The 17,942-nt window shown below is 44.1% G+C and overlaps 1 protein-coding gene, 1 long non-coding RNA gene and 1 other non-coding gene across 4 annotated transcripts; all 3 read left to right on the forward strand.

The window, feature by feature from the left end:
• Nucleotides 1–7,675: 7,675 nt before the first annotated feature.
• Nucleotides 7,676–10,788, forward strand: LOC111839757 (uncharacterized). Its single transcript, XR_002837180.2, has 2 exons — nt 7,676–10,045; nt 10,355–10,788. It is a non-coding gene; the product is annotated as an uncharacterized lncRNA (long non-coding RNA).
• A 601-nt stretch (nt 10,789–11,389) lies between these two features.
• Nucleotides 11,390–17,408, forward strand: lrmda (leucine rich melanocyte differentiation associated). 2 transcript variants are annotated; one of them, XM_072709799.1, is made up of 7 exons: nt 11,390–11,603; nt 12,048–12,148; nt 15,821–15,952; nt 16,548–16,682; nt 16,759–16,810; nt 17,034–17,118; nt 17,203–17,408. In XM_072709799.1, exons 1-7 carry the CDS (start codon nt 11,580–11,582, stop codon nt 17,280–17,282), a joined length of 609 nt encoding a protein of 202 aa, XP_072565900.1. In that variant the 5' UTR covers nt 11,390–11,579; the 3' UTR covers nt 17,283–17,408. The 2 variants fall into 2 exon arrangements, with proteins under 2 accessions (XP_072565900.1, XP_072565899.1); XM_072709798.1 differs by having other exon boundaries at nt 11,395–11,603; nt 16,759–16,885.
• On the forward strand, nt 13,665–13,854 carry LOC111839890 (U2 spliceosomal RNA). Its single transcript, XR_002837211.1, has one exon. It is a non-coding gene; the product is annotated as a U2 spliceosomal RNA (small nuclear RNA).
• Nucleotides 17,409–17,942: the final 534 nt, after the last annotated feature.

Raw genomic sequence — 17,942 nt, forward strand, 5'->3', positions numbered from 1 at the left:
ACTGGTACACTTCAATTTTCCTTAAAGAAAATTAAATCAAAATTATGATTTAGGCTATAATGTCTAGATCCATTTTGACTTTGTATATATCCTGTGTGATGTTTTACACCATTATTTATGCGTAGTTCAGTCATTAAAATCAGCTTCACAGGAGGGCAGCCAGTGTTGTAATTCATATTCTTTGTATGCCCAAATACTGATTGTGACACTGTCCTTCCGAAGTGATCAATGCCGTCCTCTAAAGATGTTTTATGTAGTGTATGATTTTCCTATTACAGGTGGCTGTTGGTTAGGGATCTGTGTCCATCTTTGAAAGGTCATCGGTTTAGTTTCTGGGAATGGCAGACTAATTGTATCATTGGGCCCTTAGGCATGGCTCTTAATGCTAATTGCTCCAGGGATGCTGGCTGACTCTGATAGGCTGCCCATTGCTGTGTATGTCAGTGTGTACGGAGCCAGGAGGCACCCAGCATTGTATCTCACTAAAAGGTCCTGCTAAGGTCAGTGACTGACTCAGGTGAAAAAGAGCTTTAAAGTGTGGTTGTTCTAGCCTTGAAATTTGTTGACTTGAGGCATTATGGTTTTGAAAAACATCCTCGTTTAAACTATTCTTACCGTTCAGAAATTATGTTGTGTTTCACAGGATCTGCCCATTTGTTTTATTCAAAGTATAATCCCTCTGTATCAAGTTATTTGGTGTTGAATCTCACAAAAGCAGCCACCATCGACGTGTTGAACCTTGAGCTAACACTTGAAAATATAATTAAATAGATATAAATTCCAGGGTTAACAGAGTTTCTAAAGTGTTATGAAAGTACTACATATTAATGTGAGTAAACAATTATGTTTTGAGGAATCGTATAAAATTCATTTAACAAAATCATCTGTTTATGTGGAAAGCCGAGAGCCATAATTTTTAGTCACTGTTCATTAAAAAGGCGCCAATCAATATAAAGTCAATCGGTCATTGTATTAATAGTAAATAATGTGAGGGAAAAGTCACACTCCAAAGTTCATTGTCCTGTATAAATGTCAAGAACAGACAAGCTAATCTATTGGCATGCATTGTGACTTTTTTTTCAGTTTTAGCTACAGGCAGAGCAGTCGCAATACCCCAATTACAATCTTTCTGAATTCCTAACACACTAAACCTGATACTCTGAAACTGTCAAAACTTGGCTATTTGGCTGTTTGGGCAAAACCTTAAACAATGTTTACACAGTCAGAAACAATTTGAAGATCTCATTCACTCTTTGTGCAAAATTCTAAACACGTCATTAGTCACATTTCTCTTCACATCTGCGGTCATGATGCACTGTGACGCAACATAGAAAATACAGGACACAAGTTAAATAGAATAAAAGGTGACGGAGAGCATACCTGTACAGTAGCTGCCATGCAGCACTATGTAGCTGAAAGGGTCCTTGGGAACGTGAAGGAGCCTCATCTGACTCCTCCTGTCTGCAACACCTACAGGGGTTGGACAATGAAACTGAAATACCTGGTTTTAGACCACAATAATTGATTAAGGTGTAGGGCCTCCTTTTGTAGTCAAAACAGCATCAATTCATCTTGGGCATGAAAGATACAGGTCCCACACAGTGGCCAGAGGAATTTTGAGCTATTCCTCTTGCAGAATAGTGGCCAGACCATTATGTGTTGCTAGTGGAGGAAAATGTTTCCTGACTCGCTCCTCCAAAACAGCTCAATAAAATTCTGATGTAGTGACTGTGTAGACCATGGGAGATGTTCAACTTCACATTCATGTTCAAACCACTCTGCCACCAGTCTTGCTGTGTACTGGTGCATTATCATAATGACACACAGCACCCCCTTATGGTACAATGTATGAACCATTGATTGAACATGATTCTGCAGAATGGTTTGGTAGCCATTGGCAGTGACACACCCATCTAGAACAAGTAGTGGGCCTTGACAGCTTCCTCTTGCATCCACAGTTAATCCTGTTGGATATGGTCCGTGCTTTGTGTGGTATGCCGACATTACCCTGGATACCATGGCTCTCAATATACCACAAAAACTTTTATGTACATTTTATGTATATTTTATGTACAGCTGTGTTATTGCTGTACTAATTCAATCTTCACACTCTGCTCTTACTAATGGAATGTGCAATCAGTGAAGATTGGCAACCAGGCCAGCCTCAAACACTATTGGCCAGGTGTTTCAGTTTAATTGTCCAACCCCTGTTCGTACTTCTCCTACTGTGGAGGGACAGACATCACCTTGTTAACGATGATGTGAATCCCTTGGATGTGTGGCAGAGAGTGGGGTTCTGCCAAAGTATGCATTTTGTTCTTTGCCCTTGCCTTCCTCTCCGAGCTTGGGCCTCCAAACAATTTCTTGGTATTACTCAACTTCTCATAGCTGAAGCAAAGCTTAAAGGAGCTGAGACTTAGTCAGTGTAAATAATAAAAAATAAAAGGTTCGGCTGTGCCAGTATTTGTAAAAGTATATTAAGATACATATTGGTAACATGGAGCCTTTTAATATATTATTGTATAAATGCAACTGACTTCTAAAGTACAGAGGGTCTTTTCAATTCGATAAATAAATATAATTTAAAAGTTTATTTAAATTATAATTTGAATCAATTATTTAAATAATAATTTAAATTGTTGTTAAAATTATTGTTTAAATGACCGTTTAAATGATAACCGCTACCGTTAAATGTTACAGATTCAGGCCATGGTGCACAATCCTCCCACACCCGAGTTTGAGCTTCAGCAACTGCCAAAGCTGCTTTCTGCTTGGTCTGCTGGTACCTGTCAGATGCTTTAGGAGTCTCACAGGCTCACCTAGCTAAGGAGGCCTCCTTCTTCAGCCTGACAAAAATGGTCATCAAACAGTGGCCTAGGGTGTCCTGGTGCCAGGTTCACTTATGAACACCTGTGATTAGTACAAAAGTCCAATAACTGTACACCACTCGGATTCTGATCAGGCAGGCCATTCCTCCCAATCGCACCCTTCCAGGTTTCACTGGCATTACCCACGAGCAAGCACTCCATCCAAGGTCTCCAGGAAGGCCAGGTGCTCCAAACTGCTGTTTGGCAGGTACACACAGACAACAGTCACAACCCGCCACCATCTCGAAGTTGAAGGGAGATGACACTCTCATTCACCGGGTTGAACTCCAACATACTGGCACCAAACCAGCCCCACACCTGCCCAGCACCACTCACCATGGGCACCTCCAGAGTGGAATAGCCCCTCTCTACCAGTTCAGGCTCCTTTCCCACCATGTACCAAGAGCCAGTTTTGGTGGCCGATGATCGTTCTGTCACCCCATCTACATATTTATTTATGAATATTGTCACAAATCACCCTCCATAGTAAAACAGCAATTTCTGTGTCTGATGCATGCACAGAAACAGCTGCAGGTATTTACAGGCCTCTCACCTGAAGACATCAGGCAGAATTTGCAGTTGAATACAAAGTGGAATTCTTCATTTTGGCCAGTAGATGACAGCATAGTATAGGACATTTGTTTTTGTTTTTTTGTTTTTTTTAAAAAACACCTTTTCTGCTGCTGATGTGTCAGGGTTTTTTTGTCTTTGTAGATTTAATGACTGTTTTATTACCCAGGCATACTTAAAGTATCAGTTTAACATCTGTAAATTTAAACCATAAACTGCAAATAATACACCAAAACTACATGTACTATGGGAGAAAAAACTTACCAACATTTGAGGATCATTTACATTTAGTTATTTAGCAAACGCTTTTGTCAAAAACAATGTTCAAGTGAGGTGGATAGTATACCATAAGCATGTTTGGTCGTGCAGTGTGCAACATGTATGAACAGGAAGCCTTGTGGTTAATCATTGGTGTTTTTTTGTGTCTATATGGGGAAATTCCTTGGCAGACTCTTGTGTTTTCACCTTATTACTCCATTTCTGCTGTGCTGATCCAGTTCCATCTTAAACAGATGGTGAGCCTTCTGCATTGACATGGCCCTACACAGCCCGGTAGTTTATCAACCTCTTTTCGTGTACAGCTCTGGGAAAAAATTGAGACCACAGGATACTTTTTGTTTCACTCATTTCTCAATTTATGGGTGTGCATCTGTGACTAATATATTTTTTTGCAAACTGAAGCCTGGTTCTTTCCTGTTTCTCATTAACAAAGTGTCATGGATCCAGATGGCACGGGAACGGGAACGAGGCATGGTACACAAAGAAGGGGCGGACGACCCACTTGCGGCTCCAGCAAACAAAACGGGGTTTATTAAATAAAACAGAAAACACTACAAACACAAAACCAAAAGGACCACGGGGGGTCAAACACTAAAGGGAATAAACTACGACTAAGTATTATCAAACAAAAACCAGGAAGGAAAACAGGACACAGATCTAACCAAAACTAAATAAGCCAAGCAACAACCACACATAGACACCGGAACACAATATAGACAAGACGCGACGCGATGAACCAGCGGGGAACAGAACAAAGGCAGGAACTAATATACTACAAGGGGTAATGACTAACACAGGGCAGGTGAGACTGATTAACCAGGACTAGGGAAACAAGACAGGTGAAACCAATTAACTCAAAGAAACTAACAATCAGGGAAACTAAGAACTAACCAAGAATGCATATATCAACACTAGGGAAGTACATAGGAATAACACAGGCAGGGGAACAAGAAACAAAACCAAAACAGATTACTAAATCAGACACCAGGGTTTAACAAGCACAAAGGAAAAAACCAGGGAGCTAAATACAAAGACAGAGGAGGTGGGATTCGAACACAAGACAAGAGGGAACTCAGGACCGAGGGGCAAACAGACAGCACATGCTAAATACATTGAGCCACGAGACCAGACAGGAGATAGGGGAGAACAAGGACTGACGTGAAGGATGGAATGACCAGCACCACCTGCTGGTCAAACGGGGAAGGGGCACGAAAGGACCACAGCGGGAGGCTGACCCTGACACAAAGGGCTTCTTCCTTGCTTTGTGGGACTTCAGTCCTGCTTCTAGGAGTCTAATACAAACTGTCCTAGCAGTGCACTTCACACCTGCACTTAATGTTCCTTTTTATTTAATGGACATTTGATGTTATCCTCTGATTCATGAGAAACTGTCTGATAAGTTGACGGTCATCGCTGCCATTAGAAAGTCGCTTCCACCCTCTACCTGGCTGGTATTTGGTTATTTCCAGTATCTCCTGTTTCACCTTGTTCACGTGTACTGCTGTCTTTGAAATTTTGAGCCTGGAAGCATCCTGCCATGTAGCCTCCTGCCAGCAGAACCAGAATTAAACCAAGATTTAAAAATGCACATTAAAAGAAAAATGGAGTGATCTCTTAATTTTTTTCCAGGGGCATGTTCCATGAAGCAGGATTTCTCAGTTAGTTGCGTTAATTTAAGATTGAAGTCAGGATTGTCCAATAGGAATGCTCCTTAGCTAAACTCTTATTGGATAATCATGACTTCAAGCTTAAATTAACCCAGCTAACTGATAAATCCTGCTTCATGGAACACCTCCCAGAGCTGTATGTTAAGCTGTTTAGCCTGTTTTTAGGTTTTTGCTGCAGCTCCCTAATTAGATTACTAATTAGAGGACTGATTGGCTAAAGAGTCCTCACACCTGGGTTTGAACTCCTGACCTAAATGTTATCCCAAAAATCTGCATATACACTGGCCCTTTGAGGTTGGCTACCCCTAACATAGAGTCACTTAATGTCTTGATGGGTAAACACCCACCTAAAGGTTGTATATTACATGATAGCTTTGATGCATTAACTCTCAAACAATTAACATGTGTCCGCACATAAGATGAATGTTTACAGATGGGAATGACCTTGTTGATCTAGACCCAAAAAGTACCCTCTAACCCAGGGGTCGGCAACCTTTTTGACATGGAGTGTCAATTATATATTTTCTTGTTAGTCCGTGTGCCATGTTAACGACGGGGGGGCGGGGCTACCATCGAGTAGTCAAACCAAAGCAGCAGGCGCGCCAAGCAACAGCCAATGACATTTCAACATCATAGAAGACGTCTGAATTTTTTTTCATGTGTTTAATAATTAGGGTTGTGATCTAGAGACCTGCGTGGGACGAATTTTTCAGTCCCGCTCCTGCCCGCTCCCGCAAGATTCTGTCCCGCTCCCGCGAAAAAATATATATTATTTTCTCCAGCTCCAGCCCGCAGTATTCAAGTTTTGTCCCGCTCCCGCCCGCAAAATCCCGCAGGTAAACATATAAGTAGTTTTATTTTTACCACTTCTTCCCGCTACTCTGTTATTTGTTTCACTTGCTTCCCTTTTGAGTATATATAAAAAAGAAATGGAAAATAAACAAATATGTTTCGTTTTATTTGAGTTTAATTAAATGGAATGATGAACATGAACACGAACGAGGAGCTTTTCAGAACATAGAAATACACTCAGAACAGTTAGAAATAGGCTAATAATATTGCAATGAAACAAAATAATAATAAACGTTGATTTCTCAAGTGGTCAAACAGAAAAGAAACAAAAAAAAATTTGGCCTAATACTGCTTCAGAGCGTTAGCCTTTAATTTAGTCGTTCTTGTTGCTTTTGTGCAGTAGATAAATAATAGAGTACTTGTTTTTAATAAATTAATTTTAAGATAATTCCATTTTGCGGTAGTCCCGCGATTAATTCTATTCTCCCGCAACCCGCACATACATGAGGACCTTACCGCCCGCACCCGCATTCACCCATCAAATCTTGTCCCGCGCCGCACTCGGTGCGTTGGGTCCCGCGGGTCCCGCGGTACTCCCACGGGAGTGCAGGTCTCTATTGTGATCATCGTCAGCGTGTCACCCGAAATTCCTCCGCGTGCCAGTTGTGGCACGCGTGCCTAGGGTTGCCGACCCCTGATATAAAGCATTGACAATCAATACACAAATGAAAAATCACACATACAAAAGCAATAAACATTAAATAAATGACAATCCCATGCTCTGAGGAGAGAGTAGACACACGTGCTCCACCTTCAAGTCTCGCTATAATTTCAATTTTAAGTTCTACGGTTACTCTCACTACTTTCCACTTCAGTTTACTGCTATCACTGCTTACTTTCTTAGAGGCCAGGATTACTGTATCACAAAAAAAAAGTACAAATGAAGCGCTAGATAAAGCACAAAAAATTCATACCGAACACAGGAGGATGTGGGACAGGACTCTCGAACGTGGCTGGGGCATTACACAGGCCGAAATGGAGAAAGCAGTCTTGGGGTGAGCTTCTGGGGCCAGTTCAACCTGCCAGTAGTCAGTCCAGAGGTCCAGGGTGCTAAACCATGTTGACTCAGCGATGTAGTTCAGTGCATCATCATTGATTCGTGGCAGTGAGTGGGAGTCTTCAACCATCAGTAATCGACGCTGAACTTCTATGTTCCATCCTTTTTGGCAACAAGGACTGCTGAAACCACCCATGGGCTGTTGGACGGCTCAATGACTCCTGCCGCTGCCATCTCTCTGATCCTCTGCTCCGCCTCCTTCCGCTTCGCCTGGGGCAGTCTGTGCGAATGCAGGCGACTGGGTAGGGCATCCCCCATTTCGATGTGGTGCTGCACCAGGGAAGTGGGTCATCAATCCTTGTCCCTGTCGGCAAAGATGTCCTGGAATGAGTCCAATAAAGTCTGGAGCTCTTTCCGCTGTTCCGCCGTCAGGTCCTGGCCGCTAAACTGCCACACTTCCTGTACAGCTTGCACCGTCTCGGGAGATGCCCCCGCCGCAATGTCGCTGTGTTCCGCGATCGAGGCAGGCCTTGGGGCTGTGTTGGTGATGTTCTTTCCCCTGGTGCTATGAGCTGCCCCCTCCCCACAGCGAGTGGTTTTCCTCACTCTCTCTCGCCGGCAGCTGCTGTTGTGCTGGAGGACCACCACTTCTGTGCTGAAGTGGAGGGCTGCCCCCGTCACGTCGATGGGGGCCTCCAGTCGAGTGAGCAAGTCCAGCCCACTGATGCAGGGGTCGGTGATGTCGGCGAGCCAGACGTCCTGCAATATGGTGTGTTCGGCCAGCTAGACACGCAGCTGCCTCTTCCTCCTCATGGCCATGCACATGCCAGACACCAATGTCAACTGTACATCGGTTGTTTACCAGCCGGTTGGCGCGGCTTCGCTGGTACCCAGGCAGATCAAAGTGATGGTGCATCCCGTATCCACCAGCGCTCGGCAGGGTGTTTCAGCTACCAGCTAGTTGATGTACAGACCAGTAGCCTCGCCAAGCCTTTCTAGGTGCAGCTGTTGGCTGGCGTGCGTTGCGTGTGGTGCCGGGGCTGGGCATTGGTGAGTAAAGTGCCCAAGCTCTCTGCAGCGGTAGCACTGGTGGGCGGTGTCTCCACCGTGACTCGCACACAATGTTCCTCCTCGCTATCTGGGTCCTCGGGCGCGCAAGGTGCAACTCCTGCACAGTGGGGCTGGTGGCCAGCTTGATATTGGCAATGGCGAAAGGATTTCCGCAGCCCTCTCTGCCTCCACTAGGGCTACAGTGAGCGAGGCCGGCGCCCGCAATTGGATGTGCTGGCACAGCTGCCCTGGTGTTAGTGCCTGAATAAAGGCTTGCCACGCCAGCTCTACCTGCACGGCACCGGGGAAGCCCCTCCATACAAGGATGTGGAGATCCGTGGCAAATGCCCCCAGGGTCTCTCCATCACGCCTTCACTGGTTTGCCAGCTCGGTTCTCTCTGCTCCCACGGATGCAGCGCATCCTTGAAGGCGGCAAGATTTTGCTGCTCACCGGGGGCCAGGCTGAGGAGAGCCTGGAGCACATCCCCCTTCGGCACCAATGCTAGGTGCACCGCCATCTCCTCCTTGATCCAGCCATTGTGCTAGGCAGCTAGATGTACTTGGACCAGGTAAGTGTCCAGGGGCGTCTTCCCTCCATAGTGCGGGAGCTTCACCGCAGACTTTGTCCCTCTCTCTCGTGCCAGTGTGCTTGCTTCTGCTCGCTCTGCCGGAAGGCGGAGTGGGCGGAGTGCGCTGGCACCATCAGGTCTTCCCAGGAAGTTACGCTGCTTGGTGCCTGGGGTATTCATGTTCTCTTCAGGCGCTCCCCACGATGGCCGCTGGAATCCTTGCTCAATGTATTGGAGATCGTCATATGACAATTCCAATCCCACTTCTGACACCATTGTCATCAGTCCAACATGCAGCGCTGCCCGCAGGTAAAATTAGTGTTGTGATGGAGAACCTGAAGCTCCAGAACCTGCTTTGAAAACTACAAAGGAGTGTCGCCCAAATCGTGATTTGATGCTTGTTTTGGGGGTGCTAAAGTCGTGATCAAATGACGTGTGTAAGTTCTTTTTGTACAGACGCTCATGACTGTTAGTAATAATTCAGAAGCAGCTAAAACTGGTTCAAACTAGTATGTGGCATTCCCACACACAAGATATTGTAACTGATAGTAATGGAATAATCTAGGGAAAGGATTTGTTCTTACATTTGGGAACATTTCGCTGTGCAATCTCCAAATATGGTATATCATAAAAATAGCATCATAATTCTAAAGTACTTATTCCTCGCAATAATACATGAATATTATTTTGTCATGTAAGGTCCAGTGCCTGATTTTCTCTCAGCAAACAATAACGCCTCATCAATGCATAGACATGAAAGAAAAAGCCCAGGTGGAAGGACATAAGGCATCAGCTGTAAGCCTGACAGCAGACATGTGGACTTCATTTCATATGGATGCATATCTTGCAGTAACCTTACATCACAGAGTGCCATGAACTGGCTACAGTGCTGCAAGGCATGAGAAAACTCCCATAAGTTCACAATTCTGCAGCACTACAAATACCCAAGCAGCAGTGAAAAGGCTTACAGCAGAATGTACAACAGTTATAAGATCAACGACAGCTGTAGAGCCTTCTACAAAGACAACTGAAGAACCTCCTGCAGAAGTTCAACCAGCTGCTTCAGCAACTCAATGCGGTACACAACATAGTGTACTATATAGAGACACTGACAGTTTGACAGCAATAGTTAATGTTTATTGTATTTTGCAGAGAATCGGGGAATGCTGGACAGACGTGGAGGAAACCAGGCAGGTGATACAACTGTTGAACTTCAATGCTACCAAATTATCCCCAGATATGAGGATCCACTTCAGTACTGCCAGTGTTAGGGAAGCTAGTTTTAAATGGTCGCTTTTCAAGCGACCAGTTATTTATCATTAAATGTACCTAAAGAGTACCGGCAGGCAGCATAGCAGGTTGGACTGATGCCAGCTTTGTCAATAGTTCTCCACAGTTGCATGTATTGTAATAGTGTGGCAATGTCAAGTATGGTCTTAATGTTAATCGTTTGTACTCTCTCTCTCTCTCTCTCTCTCTCTGCTGAACTTCGTGCTGGGTCAGGCTAAGATGAGTATCTGGCTGTCCTGGAGGAACAGAATGAAGGGGGCATGATCGACGAATCCTACCCTCATGATGAAGGGCTTGGTGGCAGCCCGCATAAAAATTGACCATGCTTTTTTCGGGGTGACTCACAACCTTGTGACTTTTTCTGAGGTGTGGGGTTATGGTGGGGTTCTATGTCACTTGACCCATGATGGGGACTTAATCTTGAAGTTTTAATATTGCCTTGAAGTTGTCGATTATTTCCTTGGCCCGCCGTATGGTTTTTTTTGTTTGTTGCCCTGGTAATTTTCTCTTGGTTTTTTTTTTGTGGTTGATTGTTTACTTTGTTTTCCGTTTGTCTGATTTTGTGATAACGACCCATCCTGCGATTTGAAGTTGCAGTAGGGTTTTTTTCTGTTGTTGACTGACTTAATAAAGGCTGGTGCAAAGTCTCTCTCTCTCTCTCTCTCACTGTCACACAAGCACTTTTCTTTATCAGTTACACAAGCAAAACTCTTGGACCAGGGTTTGAGTCTCCACCATGGCCCCATGTGTGTGGAATTTGTTTGTTCTCCCCGTTGGCATGGGGTTTCCTCCAGGTACTCCTGTTTCCCCTCACAAGTCCAAAAACACGCTGTGGTTAACTGGAGTCAGCAAACTGCGGGAGTCTGCCCTGTGATGGGATGGTGCCCCATCCTGGATTGTTCCCTGCCTTGCACCCACAGGCTCTGGACCCTCTGCAGCCCTGAACAGGATAAGTAGTTACTGAAACTGGATGGACTTTAATGATTTTATTCATTATTTTAAAACCAAGATACCCAGAACTGAAAAACGGGCATAGCAAAAATGTCAATTTATGGATATCATAGCAAATTTCAAACTCTATAAAGCATAGGATCCACATAATGTTTGTGTAATATTACAATATGATTTCCTTTAAGAGGTAAAATACAGTATTTTTGTAATAGAATGACTAATGTGCAGTGTGCGCTTATTTACACATGGTGTCGCGGTTTGACGCCGAAATACAGGTACACCCGAATATGTTATCAGAGATGAGACCAGAGCCACGCCGGAGTGTGCTACAACCAATAGAGTCTGGCTGCCTCGTGACCGCCCTGGCGCAGCTAATGCCGGCTGCAGATCACCTGACTTTGGCACGCGGAAGCGTGAAGTCTGAGCCGTCAACTGCGTCCACAACGCGACCGGCAGCAGCACAGCCACCTCACTGCGACGCACGGCAATGGCCGTCCTGGCCGGATCTCAGGTTAGTGTCTGAATCTCAGCATTTGACTTTCTTATTTGTGATTTCTACTCCGGGTGAGGGTTAACGCACAGCCACCCTGGACGTTAACCCGTTTCGGTCACGTGACTCAGCGATGTGTTCCGGATACTTTCGGATATAGGTCCAAGAGTGGTACGAAGTTGCTGTACTGATTATGTTTTCCATAGCTGTAGTTTCTTGTTTTTGCTCGTGCCACACTGTAAACAGCTCTAGTTTTATTAGGGACATTCAGATAGTTTTGTGTCCATCGTGTCCTCTCTCAAGTACTTATAGTGTACTCAGATTAATTAACCGCATGCTTCTAACTTAAGGAGGGGGTGTTTTTGTCTCGGTCCCCGAAAAGATTTGTCCCGTATTATAATTTGTATACATGAAAGATGTACGTGTGTTTTTGTGAAACTGATTCTCCTTATGTTTTATTTCAAGATTTCTTACATTGGACAAGACATTGAAGAAATCCCAGCCTCTCTTGGAGAACAGTATGGTGGGCTTGCCAGGCGTTTGGATGTCAGCTTCAATCAGCTGAAGTAAGCCAATGTTTTGTTAAGAAATTAAGTAAATATTTCTTGGCCTTGCATGGCTTCCATACACACTGTGGCTCAGGTTGCTCTTTCAGATCCTGTGGTCAACAGGCTGATTTAGTTTTATCACTGGGGCCTTGAGCAAGTCTCATAACTACATGGACAGACTGACCCTGCTTGCTCAAAAATATTTGTCACTTTGGACAAAAGCATCTATTGATGCTAAATAAATGGCTGTCCTATATCATAATAACATAATAAATTCTACTGAATGCCAGCACATTGTCACTGTTTAACTGCTAATTTGACATAGACTGGTAAAGGAGATGATAGCAGGGTCATTGCTGTGTTCCTGTTGCCCCAGACACAGTCAAACCATGACTTTTCACAGTACTTAGTGTTTTCCATTGATAAATGTGTGGTGTGTTATGTAGAAACGAACTGTGACACCAAGTATCATTTTCTCTTTGCAAAGGAGAAGCTGCTCCTGCAGAAATGTGCCACTCATGCTCTGTGTTTGGGATAGGGTGACCAGATAATCCATGTCAGGGAGGACATTCTGAGCTAGGACAGGAATTGTAAATTACCATTTCAATTAAAAGGACCTGGATTTCACTTGAGCACTGAGTTCTTGCTGTGTGCTGATTGGTCAGTCTCCTATAATCATGCATGTGTCACTAATGCTAATGTGAAACAGCTGGATGAGTCTTTCAGTCAAGGAAACAAACCAGTCAAAGCACAAGAAGAGCTGAACTATTTAGCCAAGCACAGGAGCCTTTCAATTTGAAAGTAGTTTGTAAAACCCGAAGTAGCTCAAAGTGTCCTCCCTGACATGGATTATCTGGTCACCCTAGTTTGGGAACAGTCCTGTTTAAGCAATTACAATTACCCAGCCAAGAGCCTTCCTTCCAGAGCATGCTGGTATGATTCCAGCTGTGTCCATTGCTCTGCAGGCAAAGTTAGAAAGGATCTGTCGAGATTTAGGACATGGAAAATGAAATGTGATGCTTGCCCGATAAAGTAATCAAGTGTTTTGTCACTTAAATCTTCTTTGATTGACCTTTCACCAGCAGCTTGTTTGATTCACCTTTCACCAGCAGATTCAGGTTTATTTGCAGTTATGAGACAAGAGGCCATCTTTAACTTGATATCAGTTGAAACAAGATCAGAAAGCAGGGCATGAGGTGCAAGTACCAGAGATGGCATCCATAGGTAGTAATTCCAGTGTCTGCAATAATGTTTGAAGTTTTGCAGTAATCAGGATTTGAACAAGAAATAGATCACTGCTGATTTATATAGAACCAAGCAGTGGCTTTATTTAGTCTTGTCGGCCTATTTCATACAATCTTTGTAAAATGTAATACTGACTGATTTGAATTATTATGCTGATACCAATATAACAAATGTTCCACTGATTTGCAACAAAGGTGCTGCACATTTTCACTCTTTCGATTAACGAAAAAGACAATCAACCCAAATCAAAATGGCTATCCTTTAATAAAAGTAAGGTTTGTTTGTGGGTATTGCTTCTCGGCCTTTTGGCTAAGATCAAGTGTAGTATCTGTTCTGATCAGTTTAATATCTGGTTTAATATTCTTTGGCCATACAAAAATAAGTAGCACTTGTTCAAATTTGAAGTTTAATACTGAATTTATAAATAAACTGCAATTTTCGGGCTTTTCAGCAAGCTCACCTGTTTTGAGGCAGCACTAAATGTGATTCAAGCATGACTATATTTTACATTAAAATCTTTATACCACGGGTAACAAAAAAGTACAAAAACAATTTTTTAACTTTTATTTTTTGCCTATGCATTGTGAACCACCCTAGTGTGTAGAGAATATGTACTTTATCCCAGTTCACAAACAGGCGCTGAGCCTTCCAAAAAACAGCTTTATCTGTAATTATGTAAGTCACATTCCCTGAACACATGGACAGCTACTGTATATAGTTGTAGGACCATCTGAAGATGCATGTTTTGGGTTTGGTGGACATCCAGAAGGCATGGAGAGCCTGAAGCTCTTGTCATAGTGCTCTTTTGGAGATCATTGTGAGAAGAACATTAGAATGGAATGAATAAGTATTAAAGCTGTATAAGTGCAGCACCAAAGGCAGAGAGCATAAGCTGCTGGCCTTACTCTCTGTCATTAACTGCAGCTCTTTACCCTTTTTGCATTGTGAAGGATTCCATGTATCATGAGTGAACTGGCAATGTGTTTTCCTTCAATAATTTGTAGCTGTACATCCCCCAACAGGCTCTAATTCAAAAATCTCTGCTTTCGCAATATTATAGTGTTGCGTGTGGTAGAGAAATCATGTGTGAGCAGCATGTTGTTTGCCTCCTGCTGCTCCTCAGGCTTTGGGTCACATGTCATAGAAGGTCCAGCTGATGCCCCGTGAAGCCCTATGTAGAGGGAAGCACGGGAGAGGAGACCTCTGATGGCTGCGTCACTGCCCATTTCCTGTTTGGAGCCGCATTGGAATTGAATCCTGTCAAGGCACACGCCTTCTCAGAGGGCATCATGGGAAATGTAGTCATAGGATGTCACACACTGTGATTATTGGACAGCTTCTGTGAACCTCCTGCTTCCAAGCTAGGGAATATCTGCTGATTCAGAAGCATACTTATGAACTTCACTGCTAAAGCCACCTTTTAGTTGCCTGTTGCTTTACTGGCCAGGCTTTGTGTGCTGCCTGTTGCTACACCAAGGCAGAGGGGCAGTGAAACTGCTGATCTGGGTGTCATTTCACTAGGGTTGCACGGTAAACTGATGCTGAGGAAAAACAATGGTACTAGAATCTTGAAAACTGTATAATGCCAGCATTTTGAAAAAAAATCATTACATGTATTATGCAAATGACTATTTGATCTGGTTAAAAGAAATCGGTCTCTTTAAGGTCAATGCTGACAGTGGTGACATTGCATTAGCGGGAAGGGTGACATTGAGGGGAAACAACCAAGAGAATGACTAAGAGAGTGGAACACTTTTTTACTTGGTTCAGAGAAGCGATGGGAGCGGCTTCAGCTGAACTCATTGACAAGTGGGGCCTGAAGTGAAATATGGAGATGTGGATGAAAAAACGATCCCCTAAACATAATGACACTGCTGTGTCAAACCTGACCAGACATCTGTCACACAGATATCTTGGCCTTTTCAAGGAATTTAAAGACCGACAGGTGATAATTCAGTAGTTCACTTCCTCTTACGCCCATGAAAGCAATCAGTGATCGAAAAGCCTTTATGCAACGGTAATATTAATATTCATACATTGCACAGTGTTGATAACTGGTCTGGTACTCAAAGCCTTTTCATCCTTTGCCTTTCTAAGGTTGCTCAGATTGAGTAGCCTCTCAGTGGCATGCCCTCCTCCACCTCCTCTTCACCTCCTCCTCCTCTGCCTTTTCTTTTTTCTCTGCCTTCATTCCTGTGGAAAATGGCTTTTTGGTGGCAGTGTGGCTCAGTGGGTACTGATTCTCATGCTTCTGGTAGGTACACTCATAAATCACATTCTAAGGAATGTGAAACACTGGCAGGTTGGTTGGCATTCATTCCATTGCACTATTCTTTTGTCTGGTCAGTATGTATCAGAGTGCTTTCTGCATGTACGCATGTAGCGTCATGTGCTGGTGTCTGTGTGCACTAGCAGGCTGTATCTCTCGCTCTCACATCACCACAGGTCGCTGGCAGGGCTGAAGGCGTTTGGGCAGCTGGAAGAGCTCGTCGCAGATAACAATCTCCTGGGAAGTGACCTGAGGCTGCCCCATTTACCCTGTCTCCGCACCCTCACACTCAATAAGAACCAGATATCCTTTCAAAAGGATCTTTTATTTATTTAGATTTCAGGACAATGAATCAGGCTTCCAAAGCAAAGCTAAACTTTCTGTTCCTTGTGTCAGTTTAAAAAATGGTTGTTTTTTTCTTTATCCTGTATGTACCAGCAGTGTCCTCTAGTGGATGCTGGGTATAAAAAAAATGCCATGACAAAGTATTGCCCAATCCGACTGTGTTGAGACACCCAAGGTTCTTGCAGATGTTCAGTGTTCTCCATCTTCGAGTCACGGAGTAGATCCATTGCTTGTGTGGCTTATTATTGATATATGTAGCCAGGTATTTAAAGCAGCTGGCAATCTGCTACCTGGCTATGAGGGGGGCTGGTTAGCTCTGTCAGATTATTCTGTCCTGTACACAATGGAACAAACATAGATGTACCTGGAGAGTTCACATTTGGCTTCAGATTGGAGGGCTGATGTCATTCAGCTGCAGTTCAGGAGCCATTGTTCATAGAGATGCTCGAGCTGGTATGTGAATCCACCTGTCCAGTGAATGATGCTGGAAGTGGGGACTGGATGGCATTAAAATCACAGCTTTGAGATGAGTCCTCCTTAATGCTCATGTCACATCACAGACGTTGCCGCCCTGGTGGAGCACCTGCATAAAGCAACACCTTCGCTGGAGTACCTGAGTTTGCTGGGCAATCAGGCATGTCCAAACCAGCTGGTGAGCCTGGAGAACAATGAGGAGGATTACCAGCGCTATAGGTGAGCTTGATCGGCGAGGCTACGCCTGGACGGAGGACCTGTGAGAATGGGATCTGTGACCTCTGGTGCCTGGCAGGTATTTTGTGCTCCACAAACTGAACAAGCTGAAGTTCCTGGACAGCAGGCAGGTGGGTGAGCATGAGCGGGCAGAGGCAGAGACACGAGGGGCTTTCATGAAGGTGGTGAAGCCCACGGCTGAGGCGGTGAGGACCCTGCGGCCGGGGGGGGGGGGTCAGACTGGTGGAAAAGCCTCAAAACACAGAGGGAAGAAGTGAAGAGACAATGTTCTTATAAATAGAACTGTGGAGGCCTGCACTCTAATCCTGCACCATGTTTGTGTGTCCTGACCAGGACTGTGATAATGCCAAGAATGAACCTGTGAGCCAGCTATATACTCCACTGCCTACAGGCTCACAAGACAACAAAGGCCACAAAGGTGGGTGAGTGTGGCAAGCAGAGCACAGCCTGCCTGTGAACTTCTGGCTGTGTAGAACTGATCATGTGCGGTTATATGTTGCAGGGGTGTTTGCCAAGTGCCGCTACGCTTATTATGGAAAGCAGTCTGAGGGCAACCGGTTCATCTCCAATGACCAGCTGTGAATTAGAAAGTGATGGTTCAGTGACTTAACATTTTTCACACATCTACAAATAATTTTTATTTTGTATTTATTGTCTTTCCAGGTTAGGCAGCCCAGCTAATAATAGAATAAATCCATATTCCCACAACCTCAGTGTTTTGTCCCCATTTTTTTCCTGCGTGGTATGAGTGTGGCCACATCTTTCCCAGCAATATAAAGCCTCTTGTGACAGTCTTGATCTGCTCCATCTATGCCCTGTGCCATATGCAGGACTACATAGGAGGCAAGAAGGAGACCTCAGCGATGTGCTCCTCCAGCATGGATACGGTCGGGCGGATTGGTAGGCAGGACAGCCAGGGCAGCTGCACATGGGCTCGGGCTCCCACAGTGAGGTCAAGGGCCCCCCTTCAACTGCAAATCTTCCATGTATGTGAAACATTCATGAGGATTAAAGTACTAATGTCATGGATATTATACGGATTTGTTACATGCTGCTTTTATATCCCAATTTTATATATACAGTCTTATTATGGTGGGAGTCATAACACAAAATATATTTGGTACAATACTTAAAACAATTTTGAAATATAATAGTTTAATATTTTGAAGTTAAGCTACGTTGTGGAGGCATGTATTTAACAAAAAAGCATGTTTGTGGAATTCCCTAACTACTGCAGTGCAT

This window comes from Paramormyrops kingsleyae, chromosome 3 (genome assembly GCF_048594095.1).
Source record: "Paramormyrops kingsleyae isolate MSU_618 chromosome 3, PKINGS_0.4, whole genome shotgun sequence".
NCBI classification, from domain to species: domain Eukaryota; kingdom Metazoa; phylum Chordata; class Actinopteri; order Osteoglossiformes; family Mormyridae; genus Paramormyrops; species Paramormyrops kingsleyae.